Source organism: Prinia subflava, chromosome 14, assembly GCF_021018805.1.
Source record: "Prinia subflava isolate CZ2003 ecotype Zambia chromosome 14, Cam_Psub_1.2, whole genome shotgun sequence".
In the NCBI taxonomy this organism is placed as follows: Eukaryota; Metazoa; Chordata; class Aves; order Passeriformes; family Cisticolidae; genus Prinia; species Prinia subflava.
In genome coordinates, this window is record NC_086260.1 from 19,457,938 (window position 1) to 19,470,340 (window position 12,403).

The 12,403-nt window shown below is 37.1% G+C and overlaps 1 protein-coding gene across 1 annotated transcript in view; it reads left to right on the forward strand.

Annotated features, from left to right (window-relative positions):
- The window catches only part of CACNA2D3 (calcium voltage-gated channel auxiliary subunit alpha2delta 3), a 406,564-nt gene that overhangs the window by 364,975 nt on the left and 29,186 nt on the right, over positions 1-12,403 (forward strand). Inside the window, exons 29-30 of the mRNA XM_063411460.1 lie at positions 2,427-2,489; positions 5,031-5,101. Of these exons, the coding sequence (XP_063267530.1) occupies positions 2,427-2,489; positions 5,031-5,101 (134 nt within the window). The remainder of the gene's footprint in view (positions 1-2,426; positions 2,490-5,030; positions 5,102-12,403) is intronic.

The window sequence follows — 12,403 nt, forward strand, 5'->3', positions numbered from 1 at the left end:
TAACATTCTTGCTGTGTTTATTCTGGACTTCATGCCTGCAGTTTTACAAGCTCAGGGACTCTCCACCTATGGAATGTTCCCCTTGAAATCTGACATTCACTGAACTTGAATGTTTGGGCAAACCTGAGCGTAGTTCACTTCCAATACCTGTGAAACATTGTGAATTAGACCTCTTTCATACAGCTGTAGTGTATGCAAATGCTATTATCCCGTGCATAAATCTTGTACCAGAAATCTGTTTAAGATTTGCTGGTAATGAGTAAATGCATTCTTCTGCCCTTTGTCCATGCAAAAGTTAAATTACAAGCTGTTTCTTTAACACAGTAGTTATACTGAAAGGTATTTATCTTGCTGGCAAGTGGTGAATGAACAGTCCTGAATGAATATTTTTTCCTAGTTAATATTTCTAAAATGGATTGAAATAGAAACCCACTTATCTTCACATTCCACAAAAAATATATAGATTCCATTTGTTGCATTATGCCTGTTTCCAATCACAGTGCTAAAAAAATTAGTATCTTTTAAAGTTCTGAACTGTGCTAGTGAATAACTAAATCTTTTAGATCTGAGACGTGGCCACTTGGTAGAGGCCTGCAGTAAAATCAGCAGCATTTTGAGCATATATTAAGAAATCTTTGCCACTAATTCTTGAATCAAGCCAGTCTTTTCTTAACAGCACATAAGCCATAAACTATGAAATTAAGCCTACACTTTTTCTTGTCCAGCATGACTTCTGTTATTATTTTCCATACTATGGAGAAATATTGTTTTTAAAGCAGTGTCTTTAGATTATTCTTTCATGCATGAGGACTGCAAATACATATCTTGAAAAGATCTCTGTGTTGACTTAGCTCCTCTCCTCATCCAGTCAGTGGGAGGTTTCTGGTTGACTTTGGGGAGAGCAGTGTTGTGCTGTTAGAGGCTGCTTCTGAAATTCCATCCTTCACACACCATTGAGATTAAGGAGCTGCCTCTTCTGAGTGCATCAGCTCTGCTCAGTTCTTGGCCAGCATCATCAGCTTTTCACATTGCATTTGCCAACTTTGGGCTTTCTAACAGATCAAAGGTTAAAAATTAGTTGTTTCAACTTCCTTTCTGACAGGTTTTCTGTCACGGGGGGTGTCTGTAGCTTGGGTTCTCCTATTAGAATGAATATCCTGAGTTTGCATTAGGGAATGATGTTCATTCCGAATTTTTGCCTGATTTCAGCTTTTGTTTTTTTAAAAAACTGCACTTCAAGCTAGCATTTCTGCAAATTTCTCCTCTTTGGCCCCACAGAACAGTACTAATATGTGGCCAGAATGAGAATCAGGCATATCTAAGCATCTCTGGAAATATCAGACTGCATTTTCACATCTTGCACAGCTACTACTGCGTGAGGCTGCTTTCCTCCCTAAAACAGCACAGATATCTTGCTAGATGTGCAGAGCATAGCAGAAAGCATATTTTGGCATATTTCTGTACAGCCCATTTGCAGCAGGAAAGGTTTGAATTAAAAACAAAGCTAGGAGGATTCCTGTATTGAAAGCCATTCTGCTTTTTTTTTTTCTTTTATACAAATGTCATAGAAAATTCAATAAGCAAGGATTAAAATATTGCTGATTTAGACCAACAATAGAAATACAATAAAGATTTAACACTGAGATAGGTATTTGGCAATGCTGAGGAGAAACAGAGTTATATCAAGGTTTCAGGGTTTGAGTTGAACCTTATGTTTAAACTCTGAAGTGCTGTAATTAAAACTTTGCCTGTAGCAAGTAATTCTGTGAGGTTAAAATGGTTCATGTGTGTGTGGAGGGAAGCACTGATTTGGCTTTACCTTGTTTTATACAGTTCAGACGTCTGACCTAAAAAAATCTAACAGTCCTAGCTCTAAATCCAGTTCCCAATTAAAAATACAATTTGAAAAGCTTTAGGAGACCAGTGGGGCCTCTTTTACAGAAGTTTCTGGTCCCATCCCCCAATGAACAAATTAAAAAATATTACCTGGTCCCCTGTTGGTTCTGCAGGCTGACACTATGTTTTCATTAATACATCATTAGGGTAATGACATTGAGCTGATGTTTTCCTCCAAATACAGGAGAAGCCATCAGGAACACTGAAGTTGTGTGCCTTTGCTAACTTTGTGATAAAGAAAACTTTTAAGAATGGATTATAAAAACACAAAATTTTGGTTTTTATGTTTTTTTGTAGTTATCTTATATCCTCCCATTCTGTACACATCTTTGTTTTGCATGACAAAAAGCATAAAAATTAAAATGGATAATATTCCATAACCAAGACTATAGTCGTTTTGAATTTATGTAAAACCTTATATGAATCTGAAGGTTCTACCTGTTTATAACTGACTTAGAAGTAAAGTATATAATTAACATATTGCTGTATCTTAAAATCAAAAATTAAAATAGTGTTTTATTATTTTTCAGACAATCAACTGTTACCTAATAGATAATAATGGATTTATTTTAGTGTCTGAAGACTATCAACAGGTAGGTGTAAGATTTTTCATGAGTCTTCTCAAGTAACATATTAATCTAAAATTACTTTTTCTTAAAATTGGCCACCATCTGAAAATAGTAAGGAATTAGTAACATAAAATTTAAAAAAAATCCCTTCTACAAAGAATGTAAGGTTTTTTCTCACAGGAGCTGTTTCTGTCTCCCATTGGAGCAGAGTCTGTTCTGAAACTCACAAATGTTCTCTTTAAAGACTTTTCTTGCTTCAGAAGTGTCTGTCTTCTGTAAGAGGCTTTTACTCTAAGAAAAAAAATCCCTGTGCCATTTTTGTCACATGGACAGGTTGGGAAGGAGCGGATTGGGGGGCATGGGACACAGAGCTTTTACACTCAAACTTAAAATAATGAGATTTTACAGAGCTGTTGGCTGAGGAGTTTGTTTTCTGAAGGGGATTACAGTCATTGAAGGATTAAAACGAAGCACTCAGCATCACAATGGAGAGAACAAGAAATATGACATCACAGAATCATAGAATGTTTTGCTCAATCCTGCAAACCTTATGAAGAAACCACCACTATTCTCGTTAGCTTTTGCCTGAAAACTGCTGGGATGGTGCCCCAGTCATGCTAGAATCGTCTGAAGTTGAATTGATTTTATGTTTGGGGATTATGAATAGGAATAGGCACACTCCTACTTAGCCCTCAGCTGAATTAAATTTGTTACAATGAGCATGAGCTAAGAAATACACTCATTATGGAATGATCTTGATACACTAAAAACATGTTTGTCTGTTTCCCCTGTTGTTGTTGTCACTATTTACAGGTGCACAGCTTTGACTTGTGTCAGTGATTTGCCAGCTCATACTGGCTGTGGCCAGTAATTATTAGGAAGAGATGTTTCTTTTGGTAGTCACCTGATAAAAGCCATTATGTATTCCTGTGAATAGTTTGGACAACTGTTGCACCAGAAGTAGGCTGGAGATGTGTTCTGGCCTGTTTTATTGGTTAAATGAATCCAAGTCTAAGAGAGACAGCAGAGGAGTCTCTATGTTTATGTAAATTTATATTAAGATTACATTAGTGTATGTCTATTTTATATGTATAGTGTGTGTACAGAGTATTGTGGCTAGAGAAGTGGGATGATGCCTTATCAATTCCCGACCTGTCTGGGGTTGCTTCAGCACTGTTTTTCTATCAGCCTTCCAAACATGACCTGACCTGCCCCCAGAATCAGGTTTGTGGGGCAGAGTAATTCTTCTGAATTGCAACTAAATCCTGATGTATTAAAAAATAACGCTAACCTGTGTGTGGCTGCTTTGGGGGAAAACTGGCATTTACAAAGGGAGCTTTTGTGGAGGGAACTGTCACTGAAATGTCTTCATAAGACTGGTGCACAACTTGACAAATCAGGTTTATTACTATCTAAGGTTATGTGAGGCATTTATGGTCTGGAGTTTCTTGTCATTGCCCTCCTCTCCAATCGTTAGGGTAATCTTTCTTCATCAGTCAGCCAGGGCTATTGAAGCTGGTATTTTTAGTCATGTTCCTTGTGTTTCTAGGAGACTTTACATACCCATATGTTTTGGAAAATGTTCCAAGATTCCCCTGAGGAAAAAAAAAAAGGCAATACTTGCCTTTTAGGTGGAGGAATGCCTTTTTTTAGCTAGGGCTGTAACTTTTCTGCCTGCAAACTCCCAGGTGCATACTTGAGGTCAGCTAAGTTCCTTGTAATGGAATTGGGGTTTAGTTCATACAAAACCTATGGAATCCCTGCAATTTGAGAGTGTAGTGCCCTTTCCCCCTCATAAATTGTAGGATTTCTCCCTTTAAACAATGAAGAGAAATATCCAGTCCTCCTGGGAGCTGAGACTCTAAAATAAAACAGGTCTTCCCAAGGTAGGAAAGTGCTGTACTTGCAAGATTTTCCACTGTCACATGAGTGGCTGCAGATGATGGAGTCACTTCCATCCTACAGACCAAATTCATAACAGCAATGTTTGTTTTCTCAACAGAGATTTATTTTTATTAGTCCACAAGTACTGAATAGGGACAAAATGAGTAATTCATCAAGCTGAGTGGTTTTAAGTATAAAATGACTCTGAATGGAGTTAAAATTTATAGGATTGATGAAATGTACTGTTCCAGCTCCTTAAATAGGTCATACAGGAATTATAAACAATGTTTTTTAATGACTGTTTATGAAATCCTCTCATAGCCTGTTTATATCTTTTTTGAGCAATATTTTAATCACAAGACTTTGTGATCAGATTAGTGTCTTTTCTTTACAAGCTTTAGGTTTGGGAGGCTTTTATTTTTGATATTAGATGTTATATAATGTTCCTCAATATATTGTTTAAGCTCTCACATCTGCTCAAGGTTAATAATATAATCCCAACAATTTGCCCTGATTGGGAAGTCCTCTTCAGTTTTTATGTAGCACCAGTCCTGAAAACCTGTCTATGTAACTGTCAAAGTCACTTTTGTCAGATCCTAGAATATGCCAGTTTAAATTGCATCCAGTGTTGGTTTGCATTTATCTATGCTTTTGGTAATTCTTTGCATTTTCCCCTTACAGACTGGTTACTTTTTTGGGGAGGTTGAAGGGGCTGTGATGAACAAGTTACTAACAATGGGCTCTTTTAAGAGGTAAGAATTAACATTTTATCTCTTAAAAATGTTTTAACAAAAAAAATCAAAGTCATGTAAAAGAAAGCCAAGACTGGTGGTGTGGCTGGATTCTCATCTATACCTCTTTCCTGTACAACCTGAGTGTAATTTGATTCCATACACATCAAATATTGAGAGCATTGGAGTCAGCTTACAGTGTGTTTTTTATTAAAAGAATGTTTTATTTGACTACAATGCTAAAACTGTGTCCCTTTCCTCCCTGCACTGGGCTCAGGTGGAGCAGCAATTTGGCCATATCCACTACTGAGCAGTTTCAAACAGCTCTAAAGCAAAACATTTTGCCACATTATCATTTTGACCTGTAAAAAGTTTGAGATTGCCCAAGCCAGACAGTGCAAAATGCCCTGCTGTTGAAGGGAAAATGTGTTCTCCCAGTAACCCATCTCCATTCACATGCTAACTTACCTTTGAATGTGGTTGTGACTGCTGACCTGGTCTCACTATCATGATGGTGTTAAAAACTAACAATGATTTTATGTGTTATCCTTTGAAATAAATTATGCACTCTGAGGAATTAAGAATAAAATTTTCCTTTAACCTGTAACTCACCACTGGAGTCTTCATGGCTTTATGTGGTCTAAGTACTGTTTACATGGCCCAAGAACTGTTCTGTACCCCTTTGTCCTTTTACAGCACAAAATAATTTTTTTTGGTTTTGTTTTTATGTTCCTGTGCATTTCTAGTATGAATAAAAAGACATATCACCGATGCCATCCACCACTGAGTTTAGCTCTTACCTGTGAGGGTGGATGCAGATGCTCTCTGAGGTGGTTTGTGGGCTTCCTTGGTAAATCAGCTCCCTCAAAGAAGCTTTCTGTGCTGTGTCTGCATGGCAGCTGAGTACCACTCCCAGTGAATGACTGACCTGAGGTGTGAGGATCTAGCTCTCACGGAGAGCTGAGATGTGAGGTTCTAGCTCTCATCCCCAGTCCTGCTTTTCTAAGGGTGGCAACTTTTTCACATTTAGCACTACATTTTTAACATATGCCATAGAAGAAAATGAAGTAATACCTGTTTATAGACTGGATTTGGCAATGAAAGGATCTGTTTGTGCAAGAGATTAAACATTTTATTTTATGCAAAGGACAAAATACAGTCAAAATCAAGTGATAATGATTTAGCGTGTTTCAATTACTTTTGTCCTGCCCAACAAAGCATTTCAAACAGAACATCTACTCACTGATTCAGTAGTGGTGGATACCACCATTGAGAAAACAGCCATAGCTTGAGGGCTCCATCTGAAATGCAGTGGATGGATCTTTGGAGTGGACCATTGATTAGGATTTTGCTGGTCTTGGACTTCATTATTAGAGATAATGAAGCCATAAGGTCAGTGCAACTGAGCTGCATACTAAGGAAAATGTAAACACGAGCCAATTATTCAACCAGGATAAACTGACCATTGCAAATCAGTTAAAGACGGGACAGAATCAAAGTGGAGTAATTGCAAGTGAGCAACTTTGTCTACAGCAGACAGCACCAGCAAAAAAACAACCCAAACTGTCTTTGAACTGTGTTAGATGAGGGCTTTAAATAAATTATTCCAACAATATGAGGAAGAAATCTTCACTGGTTCTCACAAAAAATAGTGAGATGCATTTACAATATTTTTAAGATTATTAATTTGTCTGGTTGGGGATTGTGTTTTGCTTTTCCAAAACGTATTTATATGAAAGAACAAGAAAAGAAAAAGAGTCCTTGGTACAATGGTAAGATCTGTCAGCAGTACCATTTCCCTGAGAGCACAATGTGGGCATTACATATTATATTGTCAATGGCAATACATTATATTGTCATTGCTGCTCTTACCATGGAGGCAAAGCAGAGGGTGAGCTCTGTTCATCGCATTTCATTCTGATAATATCCTTCCCTGCCATCCTTCCCTGCAATTTGCTTCTTACCTGGCATGTACAGTCCAGCAGGTGAATTTTATAACCCTGCCCTGCTTGAGCTGGTCGTGCTCCCTTTTGGTGAGTCTAGAAGGTTCTGTGGAGCCTGATCTCCCTGCAGAAGGGTTTGCTCACAGCTCCAGTAGCCGCATGGGTGGGAGTCCTCTGTCCCTTCAGCGCCAGCCATCTGAGTGGCAGTGCCAGTGTGTGCTCCCACCTCATGATTCCTGTAGCTTCCAGGCTCTGCATCCACAAAAAGAATGAAATAACTCTTTGTTCTCCCAACTACCACAAATTTGGAGTGATATAGAAGTGCTTTGTAGGATTGAGATGGAAGTGCTAAACAAAAGGGGGTTGTTTGCTGCTGACTGTATTTCTTTTCAACCTGCAGCAGGATGAAATTCAATTTTTATATTCCCTGTTTATTTTTTAAAGTGAACTTAAATACCTCCTTCCCTCTTCAATTTCTTTAAACTCAATACTTCTTTTGAATAATGTGTGCATATGTATGTATGTATATTTTCTTAGTTTATGGGGTTTATAATTAGGGAGAAAAATTATATCAGTGCCTGCACAGCAACGTGACATGCTCTATGATTTCATTTAGCAAAATTATGTTTATCTTATACTTTAAGTATTGCACACAGTTAAATAATTTAAATATGATTTAAATGTATTATTAAATAAATTAAGATGTGCTTATGGAAAAGTATCTGCTTCACATAACTTAGAAAAGTTTCTTTATGGTTTTCTCAGCACTTTGTTTATATAAAAACAGTGAAAAAAATTCAACAGCTCAAACCATGAAAATCTAAAAAACCAATACTAACATCAGGAAAATTAAGGGCTATCAAAGCAATGAGATCCCTAAAGAAATAAACATAATAAATCTGTAAGAGAAAATGAAACATCTCTTGACTTCAAAACACTTTCATCCTTTCCAGTAGGAGGAAAACTAAGCAATTCTATGTGACAAATATGGAAGCAGCATCATTTCCTCTCACAGTTCTCTTTCCACCAGGCATCCTCTTACATAGAAGAGTCTATCCATTGGTATTTGGTATTTAGTAATTTTGTAATTTTGGTATTTGGCAATATTGGTATTTGTTCAGGTTGTCAGGATGTATGACTGAAGTGGCACATCCCTGAAATGCAGCTTTCCCAAGAGCTGAGGCTCACCCTATCAAGTTTCTGTTGCTCTGAGAGCTTGTCTTGTTCCCCAATTTTTTGTGTAGTGCAGATCCTTTGCCTGTGCTCTCCACAAGCACAAAGAGGCAGACTTCCATCTATCTGTCTTGATTTGCTTTATAAGGAAAACCTAGCAAGTGTTTTTCTCCCAGGTTATGAGTATAAAAGAAAATCAGAACTGTGTTCTTCTCCTAGAAAGTAGTTTAGTAAATTCTTAAAGCCAGATCATGAGAACAGTTACTAGTTGCTTAACAACAGAACACAGTTTTCACTGAGGCAGCACAGCCTCCAGCTGAAAGATGTTTTTTATTTTGTCCAGTATTTCATGTTTAAGCATTTTATTAAGATATTCTTAAAAGTTTTTGTGCTAAATTGACACTTATATTTAAAATTTGTGTTTATTTTCATGTGGATTTTTACAATCATGGATTTAGCTGCCTATTAATTGGGCCAATTGTCCATGTATGCTTTGGAGAAGATCAGAGGTAGACTGAAGGAACATTCCAAATTGCAGTTGTTGGACTTGACACTGGACAAATTGTCATTAACAACAAGGTTTACATTTTATTTTGGCATTTACTAAATGTGCATCTGCTACCTGCAAACTGAAACTCCCACATTGCTGTGGGGTATTTTTTCATATGATACGTAAAATTAATGTCCTTAATCTGAGTTTTAGGCATTGTTTGACTCTATGTCTCTGTAAATATTACCTTTAATGCAGTGTATTCATATACAGAATCAGTTTATATGCTTATGGAGAAACACAGGCATATATGTTACATAAATGAGTTCTCATTCCATATTCTGAAAATACAGGTTGAGTTGTAGTTTTTATACATGTTATTCCTTGAGAACCTTGGCAGTTCAGGAATAGCTGAGCAATAAAAGCAAAGATACACGATGACAAGTTGGTTTTGTCAAAATGCTGTAATTTAGTTTTATTCCTTCTATTGATTTTGGTGAGAGGTATTGTCCTGGCAGCTTCTGGACACTAATAATCTGTCAGTGCAGGTGTGAGAGCCAGAGCAGAAACAGTCTGGGGTTTCCTACAGTGTCCTGCTATCTCCCCACAGGAACCTCTTTAGACTTAGAAACAGCTTTGCTCTTCACACCATTCAACTCTGTCCCTCTTTCCCCTCCTTGGGAGAATACCAGACAGGCTGCACATCTTATGTCTGAGTTATGAACATCTTTTCACCACAAACTGTAGTCACCACTAAGTTTTCCACTACCGAATAAAGCATGGTGTCAATAATTAGGATTTCTGTATTATTTGCTTCCTTTGTTCAGCTCTTTAGAGCATTTTTTCTTTTCCTATAGATATGACATTTACTTCTATGGTAAAAAGCTTATTATTCCTACACGTAATTTGAAACCCCCCAGATCTTGAACTGCTGACAAAACATTTGGAATTTTATGCATTGAAGAGCTTTCAACTGCTACAATTGTCAGTGGTGGTATTTTATACTACCAAATAGAAATCCATGGGTGTGATGAAAACCTGGCTGAAAGCAATAGAAAATACATCTGCCAATATATCCTGTGCTGCTGGTAGGTCTTGGAAGTTTCATTTTCTTGAACCAGATTTGTACTCAATGTAAGTAGATTGCAAAGTAGGAGAGTGGAATTTACTGTATCAGGAAATTGACAATAAAAGGGTTTTCACTGAGAAGTGTTTGGCCCCTGAAGTTACATAAAGTGACAGTGCACATCTTGGTTGTGCTAAATAGCTGATGCTGAACACAATTGCACTGTGCACTTCAGGCATGGAAGTTGACAGAGTTGTGGTGTCAAAGTCTCAGGAATGTCCTCTGTATTAGGAGCAGAGCTCCCCTGGGAGGTGCTGTGCTACAGAGCATGGACGTGGGCACACAGATGAGCTTAGGAAGCTGTGTTCCCTGGCTGTGAGCAGTTGGACAGGATATGGTCGGCTGCAAAGTTGCTTAAAGCTGAAATACAATCACTTCAGAAAGGGTGATCTGGAAGCCTTTCTTCTGCAACACTGGGTTAAGTCTTTCTGAGTGAGAGGAAAGTCTATTTTTGAAAATCTCAGAAAGACTTTAGCAGTAAAACAACACTCTGGAAACTAAACCTGAGCACAGAAACACTACAGTGCCTTAGGCAACTGCTTTGGCTACAAATGTTCTAATACCTTTTATAAGGAGTAGGGCTGGAAGGATTTTGCTTTGCTGTTACATTTATAAGAATAAAACCAAAACAACCAGATTTGAAATTGTGAATGCCTTGGAACACATATAATACCATTCACAGTGACAGAGAATCAATAACTGGTTCAATATGTGGCAGTGTTCAGATTTCAACATGGTTATCAGCTTCATCCACTGATCTTGAAGTGTGTTACACAATTCTTATTTGTTCCTAGCACAAAACAATCACGTCTTTTAAGAACATTTTGTAGTAATGCTTTTACTGATATACTTTGCACATCCTGTGCTATAATTGTTTGAATCATCTTTAGAAACTGTGAGCTAGGTGTTGAACAGGCCACCTGTAAAGTTACCAAGACAGCAATGCATTGTTTAAATGCAAAACTCATTCCAGACTTTCATTCAGAAAACTATGTAGCTTTCTAAGAATATGCTCCTTTTGTTTTTTGGGGTTTTTTTTGTTTGTTTGTTTGTCTTGCCTTTTTTTAAACCTGGATACATTAGCTGATTTCTCATTTTTTTCCTGAACCAGAAACTTCACAATGGGAGATTCAAATATATTTACTAAAACTAAACTCATCTAACTAAAACCAATATCATCCACAGATGATATCAAGCCTTTCCAAATTCTGTAGTGTTCCATATGATTTTGAGGTTATTTATTAAAACTCTTCCCTTCTGCCATCATTCTAAAATTTATTATTTTTTTCTCTGTTAAATGAAGAGTGTTTTAACTACATTTATTTCTTGATTTTCTTTCTCTTAATCATAGTGCAATCTTAGATTGTTCAATACTCCCTGCAATAAAATAAGACAATCTACAAAAAATATTACCTAGCATGTTGGGGAACAGTATTATTTGTATTTCTGGTTATTTGTGGGAGTACGTATTTCAGTCCTTTAATACATTTCTATCTTTGAGCATTTAAAGAAACTGTTGGCTCTATCAGAATGCAATAATTACATAAGAAATGTAATACAAGTTCAAACATTGAGGGGGAAAAGGCTTTCATCAATATAAGAAATTAAGTTCAAATTATAGTAGATCTTTCAGATGACATTATGATAGTATATATATTCTTTATAAAGTATAGAATAGTATAATAGTGCACATATATATATATATAGTAGTATATATGTAATGGTATTATAATAATATTGGATTTTTTTAGCAGAATAATGAAGTCCACTGATTGACCAGGAAGTTCTGCTGTGTGAAACTGAAAGCTGAGACATTGATTATGCTTTCAAACATGGAACAGTCACCAAACTTAATAATACATTGAAGAAAAAACATTTACAATGAAAACAGACAAAACAATGTATTCTGCTTCTAAGGCTAGATATTAAACGAAACAAGATGAGACTTTTTCATCCATATAGAGTTTCTTGATACTCTGCAGAGAGCACATTAACATCTCTAAACTGCCCTTTTTTATGCATTTATCTCTTGTATCCATCACTGGGTGGTCCAAGCGCACATACACAACACCGTGCTTGCATCCCGAGGAATGAAATAGTTGAGCCAACCAAGGCTGGAAAGGCTGAGCTCTAGAAATTCCCTTCCACGGACTGGATCCGGACCAGGGTTAAAGGATGAAAAACAAGGAGGGGAAAAGCTAGGGCAAGTGGTGTATTTCTGCATGCCACAGAGGCAGCACAGCTTACACCGTGTACTGCTCTGTTTGTCTTGGCAGATCTGGGTGCGCGGATCTGGCTGTGGGCGGGACTCTGCCAAGGATGGTCAGTGTTCGACTCACACCATGTTTAGGTCTCTAGTTATGCGTTTGTCTCCCATGTGCCTCTCTCTGCCAGTCCACAAAACAATGGCTTCCTAGGCATTTCTATTCTCAACATAAGAGAAAACAACAATGTAAGCAGTATGACCATGTGCTAAATATTTAGTTGAAGCTGTGACATCCAATATAGTAGAGATTTTGTCTGTAAGCCAGAAAGAAAATATAATAAAGAAGATTTTAGTGATGATTGCTGTCACAAAATTAGATCAGGAA